The 23,785-nt window shown below is 30.3% G+C and overlaps 4 protein-coding genes across 9 annotated transcripts in view; 2 read left to right on the top strand and 2 right to left on the bottom strand.

Annotated features, from left to right (window-relative positions):
* The window catches only part of LOC138940740 (uncharacterized), a 36,177-nt gene extending 33,336 nt beyond the window's left edge, over positions 1-2,841 (bottom strand). The window contains exon 1 of the mRNA XM_070309895.1: positions 2,593-2,841. Coding sequence (XP_070165996.1) covers positions 2,593-2,672 — 80 coding nt within the window. The 5' untranslated portion in view covers positions 2,673-2,841. The remainder of the gene's footprint in view (positions 1-2,592) is intronic.
* LOC138940739 (choline/ethanolamine transporter flvcr2b) overlaps positions 1-18,131 on the top strand; it is a 53,349-nt gene extending 35,218 nt beyond the window's left edge. For 2 of the 5 annotated variants that reach the window (XM_070309891.1, XM_070309893.1), the window contains 8 exons: positions 10,085-10,278; positions 10,886-11,119; positions 11,665-11,889; positions 13,973-14,114; positions 14,539-14,744; positions 14,927-15,030; positions 15,399-15,509; positions 15,789-18,131. In XM_070309891.1, coding sequence (XP_070165992.1) covers positions 10,186-10,278; positions 10,886-11,119; positions 11,665-11,889; positions 13,973-14,114; positions 14,539-14,744; positions 14,927-15,030; positions 15,399-15,509; positions 15,789-16,050 — 1,377 coding nt within the window. In that variant the 5' untranslated portion in view covers positions 10,085-10,185 and the 3' untranslated portion in view covers positions 16,051-18,131. Of the gene's footprint in view, positions 1-6,538; positions 6,751-8,455; positions 8,956-10,084; positions 10,279-10,885; positions 11,120-11,664; positions 11,890-13,972; positions 14,115-14,538; positions 14,745-14,926; positions 15,031-15,398; positions 15,510-15,788 lie in introns of those variants that run through there. The other 3 variants (XM_070309892.1, XM_070309889.1, XM_070309894.1) reach the window with 3 other exon arrangements.
* A 295-nt stretch (positions 18,132-18,426) lies between these two features.
* On the bottom strand, positions 18,427-21,075 carry Bai (transmembrane emp24 domain-containing protein bai). Its single transcript, XM_070309770.1, has 5 exons — positions 20,880-21,075; positions 20,530-20,659; positions 20,253-20,323; positions 19,055-19,181; positions 18,427-18,842 (listed from the first exon to the last, which is right to left on the bottom strand). The coding sequence occupies exons 1-5, from the start codon at positions 21,057-21,059 to the stop codon at positions 18,721-18,723; spliced, it is 630 nt and encodes a 209-aa protein (XP_070165871.1). The 5' UTR covers positions 21,060-21,075; the 3' UTR covers positions 18,427-18,720.
* Positions 21,076-21,424: 349 nt separating this feature from the next.
* Positions 21,425-23,713, top strand: Srp14 (signal recognition particle 14). 2 transcript variants are annotated; one of them, XR_011448025.1, is made up of 5 exons: positions 21,425-21,574; positions 21,645-21,717; positions 21,945-22,057; positions 22,131-22,403; positions 22,803-23,713. XR_011448025.1 is itself a non-coding variant. In XM_070309769.1 (4 exons), exons 1-4 carry the CDS (start codon positions 21,551-21,553, stop codon positions 22,242-22,244), a joined length of 324 nt encoding a protein of 107 aa, XP_070165870.1. In that variant the 5' UTR covers positions 21,425-21,550; the 3' UTR covers positions 22,245-22,495. The 2 variants fall into 2 exon arrangements, 1 of the variants encoding a protein (XP_070165870.1); XM_070309769.1 differs by lacking the exon at positions 22,803-23,713 and having other exon boundaries at positions 22,131-22,495.
* The last annotated feature ends 72 nt before the right edge of the window (positions 23,714-23,785 follow it).

Raw genomic sequence — 23,785 nt, 5'->3', positions numbered from 1 at the left:
TTTTACTGCTCTTAAAGCAGGCATTAAAGCGGATTTCTAACTTTGTAGAAAATTTCAGTTTCAGGTATAGTCGAATAGGAACTTTGTCAGTCTCATCGATGTCGAATAATGTGAGCGAGCAAATCCAATTAATTGTCGAGTTGTTACAATAGATTACCCTACCTTTAACTTCATAAAGAATCAATTCTAAGCATCGTAAAATGGAAACTTCGTCTCTTGATTATATCGTAGACCAGAGAATCCAATCAACTGCTATGTTGATTAAATAGAGAGCTAAAGGGCTAACATCTTCGCACCTTTCTCGGACCTCACTCGAGGGAGATTCACGTTACCGTTTTACACCAAGAATGATCGACTATTCGCGACAACGAGTATCCCGACAATGGAAGAGAGCGTCAGATTGGTTCGGTACCTATACGGTGCTTCCGGTTCCCCTACGCGCCGTTGCATCTATTGTTCGTTCGATACGTGCCACGCCGGTCGGTCATTGTGTAATGCCCGACGTTTCGCCGTTGACGTGTCCCACGCCCCGGACCACCACGTGCATCCTTAATTAATGACGCTTCTTTTTCGCCCCTCTCTCTCTCTCTCTCTCTCTCTCTCTCTCTCTCTCTCTCTCTCTTTTCCTCTTCCTCTTCCTCTTCCTCTTCGTTCTTCGTTCTTCCTCTCGTTCACGCGTATCGATACGTCATCGACACGTCGTTTGTATCATTGCGTCGTAGGCGCTTCCGGTAATGCCGCGCGAGCCTAAACCGGCTCCGTCTAATGAGATCGTGGTATCCCGGCCAGGGTATTTACACGCACGGAAGCGTTGTACGCAACATTCTTTCCGTCGCGATCGCGTAATGCCGAGAAATAGAGCGCGCCGACAGTACGCGTGGTAAGATAAGATAAGATGTGGACAGGTAAAATTAAAGTAAAATAAATATAAGAAAGATAAATCACACTGATTCGGAAGAAGAGAAGTGCGAGTTAAAAGCGATTTAGAAATCTATTATTTGAAATATTAGAATAATATACAATATATAATGTTTGTAGCAAAGTAAAATGAGAAAGGTAAATAATTTTAGAAAATTATTAAAATAATTTTTAATCATTAAATTAATAATTTTTAGTAATAATTTATTAAGGATTCTCTACGACCTGTGGTCGTATGATTTTTTTGATTAAATTAGATAGAAATTATTATAATTGTAGTTGTGTGTGTGTGTGTGCTTCGGAGATGATCTTAAATGTTCGAATCGTCATTATTTTTACAAAGATAATTTAGGAGGGAAGAGACTCTAATTTTATTTTATATACAGTAATGCTTAGAAATAACCTATTCTTTTTACAAGCACATAGTTTATTTTAGTTGTGTATACGTGTACATTTTTGAACTTGATAGAAAATTCATCGAAAAATAGTATGTGCTCTTTTCGCAAATAATCCATCTAAATATAAGAGGATATCGAGAAATCTAACGATACAAAAAAAAAATCTATGTCAACATATGATATTATTTCTATTATAAGCAGTGACACACTGGTAATACGAAAAATGAAATTAATTTTTAATCTGGGTCAACGGTAGCCAACACACACAATATCTCGTCATCTTACAGTATCAGCAAATATTTGTTTCGGTATATCGATCTGCTTTGAATTAATAAGCCCTGAAGCTTTTCGATTTGAAGGCTAAACAAACTATTTAATTTGCCGCGTCACCATTCAAATGATCTTAAAGAGTATTATATAATAGTATTGTCGAACTTTTCACGATAGTCATCTCTCTCTTTTTACTGATATGCAATTGATAAAACTTTGTGTTTGATGAAATAAAAAAATATAAGTAAAGCCTTTTTTCAATGCACGAAAATACGATGACATTTGTTTTATTTTAAGTACGAACAATGCTAAATGTAAAAAACAATTTTAAACCACCTGGAATATAATGCGATTTTTTTGCGATGTTTACGACATTATGACAACAGCGCTTAAATAAGATCGTGAAGGAATACAGGTTTTTATTGCAAGAATCATAAAAAAAACTTGAACGATGTTGATACGATGGATATATGTGTACGATAAGCGTAAATCCATATATTCTTGATAATCTTGAAATTTCTGGATACAACTGTTTTTACCATACATTCTCCATTTTAAAAAAATGAAAAAAATATTTCATATAAAAAAAGAAAAAAATGAATGAAAAAATTAGGAAAAATAAATTTACATTATATTTTACTAGAATTATCTAGATTCGAAAAGGTTTTAGAGTTTCCGGGGGGGGGGGGGGGAACAGTTTTTTAAAAATATACATTTTAGCATTTAAAAATAATTAAAAATTATAGATCTAATATTGAAATTGGTACATTGAAAAAAACCTAAGGTTTTAAAAATTTACGAATTTACAGATTGTTTCAGCGCTTATAATTCTCAAAACCCAAAAATTTATTCCAAATATCTAGAATTTAAAAAACGCAATAGTATTAAAAGTTTAGAGTTCAAGAATTTGAGAACTTTCTCGCGCGAAAAAGTTCTTTCAAAACTTTTTAATCTAGAACAACATATTATACGATCAATTGATCAATCTTTAAAATATAATACTTACTTTGCTCGGAGGCCAATGAAAATAAAAATTCCAGTTGCCACTCCGGCTATCAATAAACCAGTACTGGGTAAGACGACCATGTTTCTCCTCTTCAAAAATTGAAATTAGTAAAACGTAATGTTCATCAAGAACGTGACGAAAGAACGCTTTTTCTTCGAAGATGCAGGAGAATAAGTGTCTTTCTTCGATATATTTCTCTTTTTAAGAGAGAGCAGATATTTCTGAGATGTTATTGGAAGTACGCACTTTGATCGACTGTTACTTGTGTTTTTCGCGATATGATACGTACGTATGCGGCATACATATATCGATACAATCGATGATAATCATTCGACGCAGCGCGAAAATATTTCAGAGCGATTAACATAATCACGGCTAGACGTGAGCAAGGACATGCCCCGAAAGATTTTGTCATACCTGAACTGTAATTTATTACACGTGAGTGTTTATTGGCAATATATCATCTTTATGTTCCTTTATAATTTATTTCCATTAAATGTTAAATGTAATGATTACTCTCTCTCTCTCTCTCTCTCTCTCTCTCTATATATATATATATATATATATATATATATATATATATCTATATATATATATATCTATATATATATGGTATATATATATATATTCAGTTATAATATTTAATTTCTCATATAATTTTAATTTTTCTTTAATATATTTAGAATTAAGCCAAATTTTTTTGAGCCTTTTTATTCTTATATAATAATTCTTAGTTATTTTTGTTATGAATTATATATATCATTTTATTCATAATTTAATACAAGATTTTTAAATGTTTGATTAATATACTATTTTTTACATTTTGTGCATTTTGTACTTAAAAATTTTTTTCGGTAATTCAGCAAAAAATAAAAGAAATGAACAAATATATTTTGTGGAATTGAATTTTCAAGTCATGTATATTCTCAAGAATTTATGCAAAAATATTTTAAGTACTAAAAAAAATTCTTAATTATATATTTCTTATGTATACTATTAGACTATATGGTATATATTCTATTTCTGGAATGCGTAAATTTTTTTAATGATAAAAAACAGCGCATATGTAAATAATATTGCATGTAAGATACAAGTAACGCCACCGCGCTTTTTTTCTTGATAATTAAATATTCAGGTCTATTTTTAAAGAGTGAAATATACACACACTATCGGTCGTATATTTAATTCTTATCGATTTTCCGTGACCTTTGGCAAAGAAAAATGAATAGCATTCGACATGTGTGTCTCCTTCCGTCAATATTAATCGAGTTCAAAAATTCGAAGGAAATTGAAAAATTTCATAAAATTAAAATACTTGAAAAATTTTTAAATCAAAATAATTCGAATCCTTTTTACGCGATTCCAAATTCCTCAATATTTATATATTCTACTTTAGATTTTTGTGTATAATATTCATTACAATTAATTTAAAAATCGCAAGTGAAATGTTTTTGATTATTAATCATATTCTTATCTTTTTTTATAATAATGTCATTTTGTATAAGACAAGATGAAATATACAGATGTGCAAGAAGCTCATATTTTCTTATTACTTTTGATTTAAAGTTAAGAGTGTAGTCGGTTCTCTGAAATTATGCAATATTATTTAACACTTACATTTCTAATTTAATAGTTCAGTTTTGAAGTGAAGAAGAATTTTATTAATTCACATAAATCTGTGAGAAACTTTCAACTTTATCACAAATTTTGAAAAAAAGGCTCAATGTGAATGTCTCTATCACTGGAGACTTCATATTTTTGTATATTCACTATCACTTTATCTACACAGACTCTCTTTCTCGCGCATTTATCTCTCCCATAAAAAAAAGATAAAAGAAGAGTCTTCGCCTATTTTAGAGAGAAAAAGTCACAGCCGTGTTTTCTTTCTCGCGCGCATAATAATATCTTACAAAAATTACACTCGCGTATCGTTTCGCGCGTATCCGTCCGATACAAGCTCGCGATAAAACTCGATCAAGTCTCGATTCTGTAGTTCCGTCGACGACTTTTCTACGAGTTAAGAAAGCTCGTCTTTGTCGGTTCACACAATGCGCGATATTTGCTTCATCGTGATGCACGAAGCGCGTGAATTACAGTGACGTGTTTTTATCTGCCGGGGCCCTAGACGCTCTCATATTTAATGATCGTAATAAATATTGTAATTTTTGTGCCTCATTGATGATCTTCAATCTATCAGTCGCCGATCTGCAGAAACGCACGCTTGTACACATTTTTTCGTATAATAAAATGGAATAAAATAGTGATGTAAAATATCGCGGAAAAAGAGCAGAGCCTTGTAATTTTTTATTTTGTTGTCCAACTCTTATTATTAAACTGCAGTTGCATGTTGAAGGTCCAGTCATTCGTCGCGGTTGAATTATCGCGATATTGAGCATGTTGAAGGTTTTCGTATGTCAATTGTATTATATTTTAAGTAAATGTAAATTTTTGAATCTTGAGATATATTCATACACGACAGTTGTCCAATGACACTTTGTCTAAAAAAGACGTAGCTCTCGAGGAAATACTGGACTAATCTCAAGTTATTATATTGTTATAATTTTATATTTAAAGTTATTTTCCTTTTCCCTCTCGATTTGATGTTGCTAATCGATTTTGCTAAGAAACAAAATATTTTGGGTTATATAAGTTTTTTTGTTTGTATCATAAACAGTGTGTATATTCAATTTAATTTAATTATAAATATAACTAATAACAGAAAAAAAAAACTGGATTCTCTTAGTTTCTGAAATTAGATTTTTTAATACATTTTTGTTTAAACGCTCGAGTAATAATGTTTAAAGACAAGGACGTGTAATTATCACGTCACGTCGCAAATTGCTGATGTGAAAATGAATACTTGGCGACGTAGATTCATTTGCTAATACTAAATGCTGTCAACGTAATATTCTTTACAATGTTTTTATAACGTTTGTATCGTCGGTTGAAGTCTTCGAGACATAGAATGATGCTTTTGACGATGCTGTCATAAGGCTTTGTTTCTACGAAGAAAATTACAATTTGCTTTACCTACTTATTAAATATTTTATTTACCTCTTGTTACGAAATTTTTCATTTTGGTTATAAATTACTTTTGATTTTTTTATTTAAAAAACTTTGCATTCTAGAAATTAAATACATATATGACTTAATGCGAAAAATCTATATATAATTTAGAATATTTTTTTAGTATCTATATATAAATATTTTTACATATATTGTATAACATAAATTCTTCAAAATATACACAATTTAAAATAAAATTTAGGGTATTTCATGGAATAATATAATACAATTTTTTAATATACTTTTTTCTTTTGTTAGAAGCAATTATAATTAGAATATTAATAATTAATGTGTATGTTCTATCTCTGCAATTAAATAATTATCAAAATAAATCCTTGTATGGTAAAATGGAATATGTATTTTTATACTGGGAAAATATGATGAAAAATAAATTGCCACAAGTATTATAACACAATCTCACATGATATGAAAACACAGTTTGCTCGAATTATTAATTTTACTACACTTAAGAATTATCAGACTTAAAATATCTTCATGTCCGAAAGAACTTGACAATTTATAGAAGAAAATCGGAAACGCGTATTATTAATGTATTCGTATCTATATCAGCTGTTTCGGAAAATAATTCTGTTTTCCAAATATATGGTATATGGAATGACTGTTCTACTAACTATACTGATACTGCGATAGTAAATCGTGTAGTGTTTTCAGGCGTGAAATGATATTTCCTAATCGCCGGCTTCATTGGTTGTCTAGTTATCGCTAGAAGATTTCAGTCTCTGCGTTCACATCTCGTGTTTAACATCGCTGACTGTTTCATCAATTTTATAGTATATATAATATATTGAAAAACTAAAAATATCATTTTCTCTCCTTTTCAACAGCCATAAATGTCGCATAAATACATGATTTTTCGCTGACTAAAAAGAAAACGATACTTGAGAAGCTTAGAAACGTCAGCAGTTTTAGTGAAGAGTAATCGATTTAATTCTATCAAATTTGCGTTTCAAGAAAATTTTCGCGTGTTTATGGTAATTAAAGTTGAGAATGGAGCAGAATTCAATTCTAAAGATGGACGAGATCCAAAATCTTCAAAAGGAATCCAGTTTTTTCGCGTCGATACCTTTGCAGGTAAGACAAAAGACGGGAATTCTGAAATCGATATAATTTGATATGAGTTTTCAATGCCTAATAACGCAGATAAAATAAATCTTACGCCGATGTTTTTACTCTTTAATGGTAAATTTCGGAATTGATCGAAAAAAAAAAAAATGATGGTAACTTTAAATTACGAAAGACAACTTCGTACATATATCGTAAATATCCAAGTTATATTTTAATAATTTATATCATTATTTATTAAAATTATAATATTGAAATATATAAATAAAATACATTATAAAGAAGTCACTCTCGTTTTTGAAATTAAGTTAGTTTTGCTAGCAGAGAAGTGTTTTTCTTCTAGGCTTTGTATTATATGATATTATATTTATGTGATAAGAGTAGTTACAATATATTATTATACAGCGAAATCGTGGTTTTTTCACCTCGAAACTCGAAGTGACCTTGACACTTTATATGTAATTTGCATTACAAATATTATTTTGTGCGGTTGCTGCTGATCAGACAATAGCTTCTTCATAGAGCTTCTGGGGATGTTTGTCGTGAAATTTATATTATATTAATAATGTTTTTCAACAAATATACAATATAAACGATAGTTATTAAATTTTTTCATATTGTCGATTTTGGAATGTATTGAAAAAATTCAATTATATTAATCAAGAAATAATTTCATATTTATATAAAGCTACGATAAAATACTAACGATGGTTAGGAACTTCGTTAAAATATTTTTATCAACTTACGATAATTAAATAAGACTATATTTAAATGAATGTCTCGATGCAGTTTGTAGCAAGGATTATTCGGTATTTGATTGTGATTTTAAACCTTATATTATTATTATGTGATGGGTGTATCTTTAAAGAAAAGTATATAATATAGCCCGCGCGATGTCGAAAAGAAACCAGGTCATCGGAAGATAACAGCGTGATATTGGAAATTTACATACACTTGTGTTTGAAAATTTTCCGAGATGGAGAACGGAACTTTTATACAATGATTCAGAGTTATTATCGATTTACGTATAACATTGATAGAGTAAACTATTTCGTCTCATTTAAAATACATATATATACAATATGTAGAATAAACTCTGTCTAATTAGATGAAAATTAATTGCATGTTGCAGTTTTTTTAATTATTTTTATGAATAAGAAATTTTCTGCGCGATGAGAAGGATATCGAAAAGTGTTATTTATTTTGAGCTTGTTTATAGTAAATCGATCAAGAATAAACAGTATATTGTTGCTGCATTCATTGAATAATCTTTTGTAGTGAAATCGTAGTGCGGATTAACTTTTCCGCGCATCATGCAAAAGTCGTTTTATGATGATTAAAAAGATGAAAATATTATTTTCAAAGATAAATCTTTCTTTTTTTTTGGAATCTATACAAAATCTTTTATCATAGAAAAACATATGTGTTTTTATTTAAATCATTTCTATAATTGGAAAAATCCTAAGTTTATTAAACTCGATTTCTTCGATTCACAATCGGTTAAAAAGAGATAAATAAAAACTTTATTAGCTTCAACTTTTTTAACCAGATTTTTAATCAATATATCACTTTTCGATAGCAGAATTGGCAAAGAAACAGGTTGTCTGGATTGCAAAATCCTGATCTAATATCGCAGCAATTTTGCGCAATTTTTCATCTACCGTGAATTCACTGTGAACAATAACATCGGTGGGAGGATGAGATCGTCAAGGATGACGATTCTCGTCGGACACTCGTGAATGATTAGCATTGCGACGGCGCATTCGTCAACGATATCACCATTGATAGATGCGCGCGTAACCGTCACACATACAGACGCCGTACGTATCTGTATGTGTAAATATTTTCACGTGCGATTACGTGGGATGTTAGGGAAGGGGGCGGTGATAGAGAGGCATTTTTAGTCGAGTGGTAGAACGGGTGCCTTTGCGGAATGCACGATGCACTTAGTTTACAATCGACGCTCCGCGATAGCGCGAGTTGCTCCCCGTTATCAACGTTATCGACATGCTGGTGATGAGACGTGACAGACCGATATAACATTCGTCGCATTTACATATGTGAATTTGGACGCACCAAAGGACATTCGTGATGGATAGCGCGATGAAGGAGCGATCATGAGACACTTGTCTGGATAAAGCAATCGGGGAAAGATACAATATTTCGAATATTCATGATCGATTTCGTTATAACGAGCAGATTGGAGACAAAAACGTATGTTTATGTATAAAATATTTGAGTATTTCAGATTCGATGCTCTCAATCATTTCGATCACAAATTTAAATTTAAGTATTTTTTTAAATTGAATTTGATTATTGAAATTTTATTGTATATTTATAATATTGTAAAATGGCAAACAATTTTTATGAAAATTTCATTGTTATGGAGAAGAGAATTACCGATTATATACATATACATATACCATATGTTCCATATCATACCTCAATTGATTTCGCTCTTCTATCTACGTTTCAATTTGTATATATATTAACTTTTTTATTTTTATTTTTATATTATTTAATAATCATTAATAAAATTAATATCCAATTTTGTTTTACGGTATATATTATATATATTTCGATTTAATGTGTTTCAATTTATTTATATTACTATTAATAATATTTAAATTACTCTATTGAGAAAAATATTAATTTTGGATAAATGCTTTGTTATTTAGAGTTTAATAATAGTTATCTCCAAAGTTTCGCAAAATATCATAGATCATAGATATTTTTCCCTGACATGCAATCCTTGATTAAAATATCAATGTGAAGTGATAATTAAAATTCGTAACAATATTAATTTGATATTAAGAATGTCGAGAAGGATGAGCAATAAGAGCTCGATTCAATTTTGAATATTTTGTACAATAAAAAAAAAAATGCTCAGCGTTTGAATTGACTTACACAAATCTATTTCAATTTGTTAGATGCACATCCGGTTACATATCTACAAGCATGACGCACATATCTAAACACTCGTATTCGTGTATATGTAATACGTTAAATCAAAACAGCTTATGAGTAATCTCAATCGTTATTATCATGTGATCTACATAGTACATTTCTCGGAAATTCGCAAAAATTGCAGATTAATATCCGATATATTTTCGCAGGGATCTTCTATGCAACACGATAAATATAATAGGTGCTCTCTTTAGAAAAATAGCGATATTAAAAAAAAAAAAAAAAAAAAAAAAACTTCAATATCCATATATCTTGTTTTCGAAATTCCAAATATTTGTATTTTTTGATTGCATTAATTTTGTGCTTTTATCGAAGTATTTATGCCTGAAAAATATACTCGAAGATACGATGAAATCAATACTTGTTTGGATTTTAGGAAGTAAAGCCGTATTAATGAAAGAGGGAGGACCGTTTTGATTCGTCTCCTAACGATATCGTTCGATTTAATCAATCTCATTAATATTATTAATATTGATCATGGAATCGGAACGAACGCAAGTGTCTGAAAAAATGGGGAAAGCTTCCGGCGATTACATAAAGACCATTGAAGGCGATATGCAACCGATGCAGGTGAATAATTCCGTTGTCAAATGAATCTTGATAAGATCAAACAAAGAAAAATTGAAAATTAATAAAAGACTCTTCGTTTCGAGTTGACGCGATATATTTAGTTTTATTTTAGTAAGTTACCCATTATTCAAATATTAAATGATTAAATTTATATATATATATATATATATATATATATATATATATATATATATAATACGTATAATATTTAACACTTTTCTATAAAAAAAATTTTCTTTCAAAATGCGTATTCTAAAAAAAAATGCATTTTTTTTTAAAGAAAATATCAAAAGTTTCTATAGAGAAGAAAATTTTACATAATCCTGCGCTTTTATATAAAACTGTCTATAAAATGTTTTAACGTCACTTTCACATATAAGAATGTATATAAAGAAAAATCGGCATTTACATAATTCAATGCCGTTTTTACGGTCGACATATAATAAGTTGGGATTAATTCTACGCAGTGTTTGTTGTTCCAAACGATAATATGAAGCGCACAAGAGGCTGATAATGCCGCTCAATTTTTATGTAATATTATAATTTTTAGATATTGACACGCATATAAAAAAATCGAAAGATCAAGAACGAATGTCGTTGATTACAGGGTTTGTTACAGGGCTTGGAGATTAAAATTTACAAAAAAAGATGGCTGATGCTTATCCTCTTCGTACTGTACAGTGCGAGTAACGCCATGCAGTGGATCCAATATAGTATTATAGCGAACATTGTAATGCGCTATTACAATGTTTCGAGTTTCCTGATAGACATGACAAGCATGATATATATGATAACATACATACCATTAATATTTCCTGCTAGTTATCTGCTGGATAAGTTCGTAAGTAATCATCTTTTAACGATAAAATAGAATGTATCAAAGTAAATACAATATATCAAAGACTCGTATATACTGTGTAGTTCAGAACTACCGTACATTCTTTAAAATTACGAACCGTTCTTCTTTTCGCGTAATTGACTTTCGAAATTATTAGAGAGCGGCGATAAATTTCGAAAAATTGGACTTCCCGATTCATCTGATTTTCTTAGGTACGATAGCGAATTATGATGACACGAAAAATTTTGCACAATTTATTAAGAAGTAATATATGTGTAGCGTCTTATCTGATCATCGTCGAACGATAACACATTCTCTTTTACTTAAAATAAACAATTTCATATTTATCGAATAAACAAGTTTGTGGATACAATCTCGAGATCAACAGGATTTAATTTTCATGGACGATATCTTTCGAAAGTCACTTTCCTTCAAGTAGTTATTGCTCAAGTTCGTTATTGCTGATCGAACAAATTTCATTCCGCATAATATCATAGATTCCCGCTTGTTAATATCTAAATGCATCAGGGGGTGGAATGGGATTTTAGGGTCTCAGATATGCCGTGATCTTCGGGGCCCTCGGAACTGCTCTCGGTTCCTGGATAAAAGTATTCAGCATAGCTACCGATCGCTTCTGGATTACGTTCCTCGGCCAAAGTCTGGTGGCAGTCAGTCAAACCTTCGTTCTGTCAGTTCCAGCCAGGTTGGCCGCTGTTTGGTTCGGACCTGATCAAGTTAGCAGTGCCTGTAGCATCGGTGTCTTCGGCAATCAAGTACGTAAATATCCTTATATATTATTAAAATATATTATTTGGAATAGAATTTGAATTTGTTTGGAGGAAACTTGATAATTTAAATTTGTAATATCTTTTCATTGATTTTTTTATTACATTTTTACAACGTTCTCTTTATTTGTTCTTAAATTACATAAAAAATGTATAAAAATTTATCTAAAATATTCTTTAAAATTAAGATTTTTTTAAGATTAAATTAATAAAAATGTATATATATAATAAATATAATAAAAATAAAAATTATTATAATAAGATTAAATTGATTGTTTTCATTACTTTTTTTGAATAATGCAAGAATTTAATTTTGTATAAATATCTCTCTCTCTCTCTCTCTCTCTCGTTATCTTTGTACAAATATCATTGTGAAAAGCATGAAAAGATCACGATATAAAGAGTATCATCTATCCGTGACGTGTTAACTTTATGAAGCCCAAAGAGACGCGAAATGTCAATCCACGCAATAAAATGATCTCTGATTACACGGATCAAGAGCGCGCGATAATAGACAATCGATGTAATGTAATGATGAGATAAATGAATTTGTTCGACGCAATGTGAATATTAATTCAAATTTTTGTACTTCTCTCGTTTGTATATGGATTACAAAATAATTATTACGTGTAAAATAATTAAATATCTCGATAATCCCGTTTCTCTTGTTCCAAATTAATAACATTTAAATTTATTGCATATCTGCACGCATTTTTATTCAATCGAATGTAATTGAATTCTATTGTACATAATTTTGATCGAAATAATGCAGGAGCGTTATTAAAAATTTTGTTGGAATGTTCGCATTGTATATGCGTGTTCGTGATTATTTTTACACATATAATAAAATCAATTCTCATATTTAATTGTGTGAAAGATGTTGCGAATTTGTCTGTAGCTTAATTTAATATAATTCTGTACAAAATGCTTTGATTGTCATTGATTGATTTTCATCGTTCTAACAATTCTTATATTAAGAATTGTTACAGATTAAGATTTTGATTGTCTCGTGAGATAAATTTTCGGTATTATTACATAAGACTCGTTTTTCACCAAATGTAGCGTTACCACTTATCGTTTGAAAAATATACAACATTGAAAAGACATGATTATTACAATGACACGTGTCACTGTCTGTGCAAGCAAACGAGAATTCGATCCCGTGCGCGCGATATAAAGGAAGTGACAGTATTCGCTAATCGACGAAGGGTACTTCGGGAGATTTAAATTACAACTGTGATTAGGTGGGAAACCGAGTCGAAGTGGACACCCACGATTAATTTCGCTACCTCGACAGACAGATCGGCCGTGTCTGTACGGGAGCGGACGAATGAAACGAAGGGGGCAGGGGTTCACCCTATATCGGATTCAATTGCTTCTAGATGCGGACTGTGTGCAGCCGCTATCATTTTATCAGCCGTTACGTTAGCATTTTACTGGGGAAAACAGAATAATCACGCCTTATATTGATTTTGCAATCGATAAAACGGAAGCTTGATTCAATACTAATTCAATATTAGTAATACTAAGTTTATCATGGATCGGAATTTTAAATCGCACCAACTCTAGAATCACAAATTTTCAGAAAAGAGAAAATATCTAATGTTCCTGTTTCTTTAATTTCTGTCTTAAGATTTTTACAATTCAAGTAGAAAATATAAAATCCATATATTTTTTTTTATTTGTTTTAAAAATATTTACAATTTAAGTAGAAAATATAAAATTCACATTTTTTCGTATTATTAAAAAAAATGAACATAATTTTTAATGTTTTTTTGAAATACATTTCATTGACCTATTATAAATAGATATGACTTGTTTTAAAAGCTGGAAACGAAAATAGTCCGCTTTGGTAACAATAAGTAAGCCTGTAAAAATATGGCGTTAATACGAGCAATACTAATTTCATTTCTTATAAATATACGATAAACGTTTTCAAGATAAGCATTGTTCTATATGCCACACAATTGGAAAAGATTGATCTTATACCCAACAAATATTTCTTTTAAAAACTTTTCTGAAACTCGAAAACAAATTCTTAGGGTATTCGTCTTTTGGCTTTCTGTTGCAGCTGGGTATCGCTATCGGTTTTTTATTTCCACCGATGTTAGTGCCCAACAGCGACAATATCTGCAACATTGAAAGGGGATTGCGACTTATGTTCTATACCGTCGCAGCTTTCACGACGTTTGTGCTAGCCCTCATATTATTCTGTACGTGTAATTTCCATTTATATCGGATAGTTGTACAATCCAATAATAAAATCCAGAAACTAAAAAATTTAGGAAAAATATTATTTTATTCACACAAATAAAGTAATTAATATGACTCATCTTTCAAAATGATTTAATGATTTGAATATTCTGCTATAAAAATTATCAAACTGGAAAAATCAAGAATATATAAAAGAAATTATTTTACATAATTACAAAAGAATATTCTATATAGATAATTTCCTTATATAAAATATCATACATTATATTTTATAGATGCTATCTCATTAAGAAAGAGATATTTCGAACAAATAATATATTTCGCCTTTACACAAGCTTATATTTTCTTTAATCAGCTCCGAAATTTTATTATCAAGACACGCACATTTTTTCCTAACACTTAATAGAAACTAGTAATTTATAGTCTTCAAGTCGGCACCGCCTTTACCACCTAGTCCTGCTCAAGCTGTGCAAAGAGAGAATACCGAGAACGAGTCGTTTTTTTGTTCTATCAAGAGGCTGCTCAGCAATATCGGTTACGTGTTGCTTTTATTCAGCTACGGCATCAATATCGCTGTCCTTTACGCCATAAGCACCCTTTTGAATCAAATTATTCTCAAATATTTCCCGGTAGGTATTTCCTCCCCCAAGAAATTGCAATTCTCGCTTTTTCGATATTCTTTTTGAATTCTATTTTTACAAATTGTTAATTATTACAAATTATTAATGTTAAATATTTCAACATGTGTATTTTTTCTCGATTCTCTGGAAAATTATAGAATTTGTTACTTATAAATTTTTCTTCCTCTCAGGGACACGAAGAGGACGCCGGTCGTATCGGCTTAACGATAGTTTGCACCGGAATGTTGAGCTCCGTTATATGCGGCGTTATATTGGATAAAACGCACAAGTTCAAGTGAGTAATCAGATTCTACAAAGTGATGGCTTCTATTCTAATATTGTCCAACAATACACCTTTTTTCAAAGTCTATACCATTTGAACAATAGCAATATTATTTTAATATTAAATTACTTGGATTTTTTTTGTTTTCAAATCAGTAAAAGTTCATGATAACGAGTTTATCATGATAATCAGTTTATGATAACGATTATTGTAAAATTATTATCAGGATTTAAGATGTCGTTTATGTTGTAAATAATTCATCAAATGGTATATTGAATTATATATTTTTCTGTATTTCAATTTATATTATTTCATCGAATGATATAAATTTTTTGAGATCTATGCGATTGAAACGATACGGAGAATATATAAATTTTCAGAGAGACTACACTAGCAGTCTACCTATGTTGTTTCTTGGGAATGATAATTTTTACTTTGACACTGGACAGCAAAGGGATATATGTTGTCTACATCACGGCCGGCGTCTTGGGGTAAAATCTAATGATCATTTTCACATTGTCATCTGCGAAATTTTTTTAGCATAAATACTTTATATTCTTACAAACATATTCAATATTATGATTTTCGCGATGTGCGTTTTTTAATTTATAAACATTGATTCCATTTTTTGACTTGTCATAAGACACTTTATACTTTGATGCCAGACTTTGCTAAAAATTCTCTCGTTAAAGTTGTCCCTTCCGTAGAAATTTGCGCATTTGATAGATAACGGTCGTCTTTAATTCGGGTCTTTTACAATCTATTTCTAGCTTCTTCATTACCGGTTATCTGCCAGTTGGTTTTGAGTTCGCCGCTGAACTTACGTATCCGGAACCGGAAGGAACGGCGGCGGGTTTATTAAACGCAGTAGTGCAAGTCTTCGGCATCACTTTCACGACGCTCTACGGTTTTTTGTTCAAAGAATTTGGCGACTTATGGGCAAACGTCGCAATGTGCATTGGCCTAGGAATTGGTACTTTGCTCACGATCATGATACCTAACGATTTGAGACGTCAGAACGCGAAGATTTGACAATCTAAACGGCAGTTAGTCGTAACGGGCAGTGACGGGCTTCCACAGCTCGGTACGAGTGATTTCCGCCTTGACAATTCTCCCCGCGACAGGTCGTCATAGTCCATTTGGGACTTAATTTATTCTTCACATACGCTATATGCGCCAAGAATAGCGCTATTTCTCTGAACCATGTGTACCTATCGAGGAAAGATGTATGTATCTTTTCCGAAACTAGAAATTCTGAAAATAGGAATTTTGAAAAAGACTAGTTGGGGAAATACTAGGATGTGAAAAATATAATTATTTTTCATATAAGATTCTCAAATTTTTATTTTAATATTTACACTAATATTTGATTTAGCGCTTAGTGCCTGTGCTTGAAAATTAGAAAGCTAGAAAGCTGTGTTTTAGAAATAATGGTCCAATTTTGTGTGAAAGAATTAATAGCCAGATTTGCCAAATTCGAAAAGAAAAAAATAAATATATATTTTTGTCTCCACGCTATACATTCTTAAATATAATGGAAACACAAAGTGTTCTATTGATTGTACAAATGACAATGAAAAACAAAAATCGTTGGAAAACTCCTCTCGATCCTACTGTTCGCTGATCTTTTTTATCTCAGGTAAGTTTTAATATTTAGATAGCGTTATATGCAGCAATGAAATAATTATGCCAAAAATTGGCGGATTAATTTTAATTATTAATTATTAATTATAAAAGTTTAAAGGAAAAAGTTTTAGGAATGCATAATAAAATCGTGTATTCTCGTATATCTGTAATAATGAATTTTACATTGAATTTTTGTCTTTTCGCATTTTCTTCAATTTGTATGTCTTCCTATTAATTTATTTTAATATTGATGAGTAATAAGAAGAAAAAAGATAAGTTTCTTAATCTGAATTAAAATATGTTAAAAAAAATTTCTTGTTGCGTAACGTTAATTTACAAAATGCCTAATCGTGAATCTGTACAAACTTTCAGCCGCACTAATATTTGTTGCGGATAAATATTGTGTGTACAAAAGACAGATAAATAAATTATAAATTATAAGCCTAATAATAATGATAGTCCAAGTGCAATAATATATAAATGTTATATAAATATATAAGTAGAAAAGAGTGTATATAACGATAACGAATATGGATTCTATCTCTGTTATCTCGTGGCATTAATTATCGTCGATTAATGTCCACTATAATAACTGTTATATTAAAATGATAATGATAGAGCGATTGTAGTTTTTCGCGATGAACATGATATGATATATTACTTTTTGTAGCAATATATAACTCCTCTTATATTTACTCTATCCAGCAGTAGTGTAATATACCTAGTTCTAATTGTTACATTTGCGTGGAACTACAATTTTAATCGCTCGTTTTGTGTGATAAAGAACTTGACGTACAAAATAAAATTATTTTCCTATTTCAAAAGACGAGAGTGTTTCGTTAAAATGTATAGCTATTTATAAATTAGATGTGTACAGAACCGTATTTTATCGCGCTATACATGAAATGTAAATTTGTCTGATTTTTTTTGTTTATTTTATCTATTGAGTATTCGAATCATTGTTATGTCGAATCTCATTTTTAATCGCTCATTTATCTTGGGATATAAAGAATCATTTATTAAAAGATAAATATACGTTATTTTACTATTGCGAATATTGCCAAAGGACGAACGTTTTATTAAAATGTATAATATTTTTACGAAATATCTCGGATTAACTTGGCGGTATCCAATGACAATACATTCATGTTCAAATGTAAAATGTTTTATTTTAACAAGGAAGTCATACTTAGCGATAAGAGGATATCCAACTGAGAGTATAAAGCTCTTTAAAACTTCTATGATCACCTTGCGTGCCATTAATATGATATTTAACATTGCTTTTTCAATATTATATGAGCGAATAATGTTCTATATTTTGCAATCGATCGATATCAATATCAATGGCTATTTTTTAAATCACCCGGACACATTTTAAAATATCCGCCTTTGAACCGACAAATAAATTTGTCTTCCAAACGATATTCCTTCATTATATCTTTTAAGCCATTTATTGTTCTCATAAGATGATTCTATTTTATAAATAAAATGTTTAAACAATATAATCTTTTTTTTACATTTTATACATTGATCAAACTCTATATATTATAAAAAAGAGATGTCAGTTTTTATAGATATATATCATAAGAAATACGAACCTATTGTGTCTTAATATTAATGTAATATAAATTTGCATATAATTAAAGAGATATCAATATAAAATAATATGTATAGATATCTTTTACATAAAGTTTCAAAGTGTATACAGCTACTTTATAGCTAGATATTTGTAAGCAAATAGAGATTAAAAGACACAAATGTAATATTAAATCAATAACCTTTTATTTAAGAAATCTTCTATCTTACATTTTTTTAAATATTACGTTCTCGATAACGTGATATATGCACGGTATGTGGTGAGATGATAAGAAGTTCTATCGTATTTTATATCGATTCGAATGTGATAACATGATTGTGACATTTCTTTTCCTGTTTGTTTATTTCAAACTTTTTTTTTTTGGCGTTGCTGCAAATATAAAAAAAGTGTTTCATAATGTGTAAATTCGTATTTAAATATGAAGTTGCAAATAACAAAAACTGAAATTCAAAGAATAATAGAATGCATTTGTTACAATCTTATTCTATAAGTTTCTTCATCCTGAAGAAACGTCGGAAATAGAAGAGTTGCCAAGTGGATAACCCGAAAAGAATGCATATCGAGAATAAACTGAAGTATAGCACTCGAGTGTTTGTGGCCTCTGAAATAAAAATTAGATTATCAAGTGGCATATGAAAGCAATAGAGAAGTACGAAAATATAACTATTTTAATGTGCACCATTATTTATAATTTAAAAGTTTATTATCATTTTATTAAAGCCCTTTTTCTACTATTGGAGAAAGTAATATTGGCTATGAAATATCTTATATTTTTCCTATGCGATATAGTTTTTTTTAATATTTTTTTCTTACCATTTGTATCTCTCATTTCTTCCTCGTTCTTACGCATTCTAGCGAAATCTTGCACTATTGCCTCAGACAAGTCCTCCAATCGTTTCAATTCCACTTCTACTGGTTTTAACTTGGCTGCCTCGCCGATCTATTAGTGAAGAAAATAATGTTTCTCACGGAAATTGGCGATAATAAAAATCTCAGCGGTCTCGTTAATATCAGTATAAATTAATCGAAAAAAAGAATACATTTATTATAAAATTAAAACCAAATAATGATCTTTGTATGTGTTTTGTACAAAGTAACAAAAAAGATTATTAGTAGCTTTAAAGCTACTGTAATAAATAAAATCTTTAAGAATCAAGAATTTTCATAATTAATTATTTAAAAAGTTATTTATTAAAATCCTTAATTCTTAAAGATCTTATTTTGAATGTAAGTTTTATATCAGAAACTGTAGAAAATGTCCACTCAAAATATCTAATAATCAAATATTTTAACCTACATAAATTTGTCAAATTTCTTAGAAACAGAAAAATATTATGATATAACAAGACAATATATATATCGTAATCTCTGAAAGATATTGTACGATCAAATTATTTAGTATTTTGTTTCTTTATTATTGAAAAAGAACTGAAACTTAATATTGGCACATGTTACTATTATACTACTGTTATATGGGGATGTACCATTAACATATTTTAAAAAAATCTAATCGTTGAAATGAAAAATATCTTCTCTGCAGAAAAATCCAATAATTTTTAATGGCTAAAATATTTATTCTAAATATTAATAGCCACTAGTAGTAAAAATTCTTATTAGGATATATAATAATATGTTTAATTGTAGAGTAAATATAATTGATTTTAGTGTTGAACATTTATTTTTTGTGCAAATAAAAGAACAGTTCTCTGTTAATAGAACATCAACAATAAAATCATGCAAAAAGTAATGTAATTGTACTATGCTCTATCAGCTTAATCTTAAGCTTGGCTATCATACACAAATGTCAGTTTGTGACAAAACGCATGCTATGTGTGTGAAAACACAATATTGAAAACTCTACTTTACCAACTGCATCGCGGAAATAAGCCACATATAAAGAGAAAATAGATAAAATAAGATCAGAGTTTCTCGTTAGACGATGTCGGAAATAGGATAGGTATATTTATAATAAATATAATCATTCGTAATGATATACAATGCATGGACTTACGCCTTCGTAACTCTTTGCTTCAATACCACGTTTCGTAATTAGCATAACCTCTTGTCTGACACCACGTTGATCTGAAATCATATATATATATATATATATATATATATATATATATATATATATATATATATATATATGTAAAATCTTATATTTGATGTAAGAATGTGTTAGATATATATATTTCTTCAGTTTAGTAGACTAATCAAATTAACAATAATTTCACAACAGAGCACAGTATGATAAATAAAATAAAATAAAATAATCCAAGTATACATACGATTTGGAACATGTGAAGCAAAGCATATTTCAAAAGTATCATAAGTTTCAGTTACAAAAGAAAACTTCAACTGCTTTCCATGAGGAATATCTTCCTTCTGGGACAATATGTGTCCTTTGGAATCCTGTATCTGCAAATAAAAACAAAAAATTCATTTAAAAATATTATATTTATTATCATATTGAAAGAAAAAACGAAATTTTCTGTCACAGCTGTCAGTCCATAATGAAACATGACACATGCGTAGGTTTTATCTTTTCTCCTTTTCTCTTTAATCTCTGCTCCTACAGAATTATATTCGACAAAGGGTGAATGAAGAGGAATCCTACGATAAATAACAATCTATTCACCACGTAATCGGTTTTCTGACCCATCGCCTCGGACACTTCGTATTCCCCCGTGACAAGTACATCCGCTTGAACTTCCTCTTTGAGACACTTGTGACTGTTCGGCCCCAGATAGAACATGATACTGTGAGCCTGAGCGATCAAGAAAATCACCAGGAGAGCTCTAACGCGAGCGTGATTCATTCTATTTGTTATTGTCGATTATCGTCCTGGAAAGGCTCTGATGGGCTTTGCCGTATTACCAATAAGTTCCACGCATTTACAGAACATTCGTCAACATCACGATGAGGGATGAGGTGGCAGCCATTGACCATTAAATACTAGTAATAACTTAGAGAGGAGACACGTACCTTTTATATACTTGGCGATTGATCACTTTACCTTATATGCAAAAACGTGAATAGTTTGAAATATGTGATTTATGATTATAAAAAAAAATTTCTTATGTGATTTCTACTCTATGTATTTGAAATATTATATAATTCCATGAAGGTTTTATCATTCATTACGGACGATCGATTTCAGTTACGAGGGGTCTTCTAAGAGTTTCGCATAGTCAATGGTTCTGTCAATGAGCAAGAATTGCGGCTGCATTTTCTAACCTCTCGTCTAATGACTTTTAGGCGATTGCTTTCAACGGTTTTTGACATTTAACATATGCTACCATCGTCAGAATGGTCCTGTTGGAGAACGACGCGGTAATTTGATATTTCGCCGGTGCATCGCTTCCTCAAACGTGAAAGATTAACCGATGAATTTTAATTGCAGTTCTTAGCGGAGCTAACCAAACTCTTTGAGAAGTCGCGTCTGTCTGGTGCAGTGTCGCTCACCATTAAGAGATGTGAGTATATCTTCCGTTTTTCACTCATTCGTACCTAAAACTTAAAAAATAATTTCGCATTTCGATCAATTTAATTGAAAGATACTGATCTTTTTTTAACTCTAGCGAATTACAAGTTCGACAAGAAAATAAAAAAAGATTTAACGGTGAAAATTAATATGCTTTTTCATTCTTATTCCTTCCCTCTCCTTGTATCTGCACTAAAAGGTCTTTTATTTCTCTTGCAGTTAATGGACATAATAAACCCGTGCCCAGGAAAGGCAGGCCTCCTCTACCGTCTCCGACAGAGTATCTTTGTTTAGTTCGTGCATCTTTTCGCAATAAGAAAATCTCTACTGTTGTGCGTATCTGTTTTTCACCGACAGATGACAATGACTCATTTACATCTCTGACATAATATTTTCATTTTTCAGATTCATTCCAAAGATGTAAACAAATTCCAACAGGCGTATTGGACTCTCTTAAAGACAAATATAAGTGGGCTGAAGAAACTGAAGAAGGCGAAATCAAAGCCGAAGGTTCACTGACCCAAAGAGGACTAACTGCGTGTAGCGGTTGTTCATTTCTTTGTTATTAAAAATCTTTTATATAATGTGTTCGCCATATATCGACATTTGTCTACTATGTAAACTGAAGAGGAAGATGCATTTTGTGTAGAACATTTTGTATAGACTAATGTATAAAAGGTAAATAATATTGTTATGAAGCACATACAGCCGCATTTTATAAATGCGCATTTTCATAAACTTGTGCAATCATAATAAAGCAATATTCACAATTATTCGGGACAATTATACAATAAAAATTCAAGATGGATTACTGGGGGAGAAATATTTATTATCAAATATTTCTTTCCCGGAGCATCAAATTTGAAACAGAGTTTTATATCGAGCTTATTTTTATCGATCTATTTGATATATAAATTTGAGTTTGATACATAAATTCAGGAGATAACATTCATCATATATATATTTTATTACTATATCTTTTATTTCTTCTTATGTTTTTGTTGAGTTACATATGTGGAGATACGTGTGTGTAATGATAAAATAATGCTTCTCTTTATAAAATTTAAATATTTTCAGATATAAAAAAGAGTGCATCGTCACTTGTCTATACATTTTTATCGCATTCTCTGTATTGGAAAAATTTCGAGGATACTAAATTTCGATGCCATATTGTCTTCCAAACAATAGAACCAGTGATTTGAATAATACTTCGAAATATATCACCCATCTAATCGTTTGTCGCAGAAATATTGTTTCGAATGACGCGAAATAATCTTTGTCTCCGTTCCGTAAGATTTATGGTGCTAGACTTTTAGTTGCAAAAATATCTGATCGATTTATCGCTTGTCTCTCCGATCAACTAAATAAATCTTTTTTTCGCGCAGTAATCCGCAACTACGATTACTTAATTGTTGCATATACATATACGAGCGGTCTATTTCCGATAGTGCCGTGAATTACATTTCACGGATTTGTTAAAACGAAAAGAATTGCTGTAATTTGCATCTATGTCTTAGATTTATCGCGTTTCGGAATTTCGTTTTCGTCATTCTCGGAATAAATAATTCGTATTGAATATTTCATCGCGAATCTTCAAATCATGCGTCTTAAAAAGCCGTATTAAAATAGTATTATTGATAAAAATCGCTATATTATATTCTTATTTGACAATAACGTCAAATGAGAGAAGAGAGCTCGAAAAATTACATTGATATTGTTTTGAGATGTCAGTCGGTACGATTTTATTTTTCTCTCCACGAATCATGTTTTCTTCATCTTAAAGTAATCCGACGATCAGTGGCATTATGTATTCTACGAGTAAACTTTGGCACTGAATCCAAACGCAGATCATTGTGCAAAATCCTGAAGGGCTGCCAATATAATATCTGATGTATTGTATATAACGTGAATTTATTATTGTATACATTACGGGGCCGCGAATAAACAATCGCGAGTGAATCGCGTCTTCTTCACGAATCTCCTCTATTACGCTTTTGTTATTGGAAAATTATGCGAATTGGATGACAAGAAATTTTGATAGTAAGAGACAGTTAAGGAAT

The sequence above is a fragment of the Polyergus mexicanus genome, unplaced genomic scaffold (genome assembly GCF_030449975.1).
Source record: "Polyergus mexicanus isolate NDT 795.1 unplaced genomic scaffold, iyPolMexi1.0 SCAF_17, whole genome shotgun sequence".
Lineage (NCBI taxonomy): Eukaryota > Metazoa > Arthropoda > Insecta > Hymenoptera > Formicidae > Polyergus > Polyergus mexicanus.
Note: the sequence above shows the minus strand (reverse complement) of the source record. Positions and strands in the feature narration are given on the sequence as shown.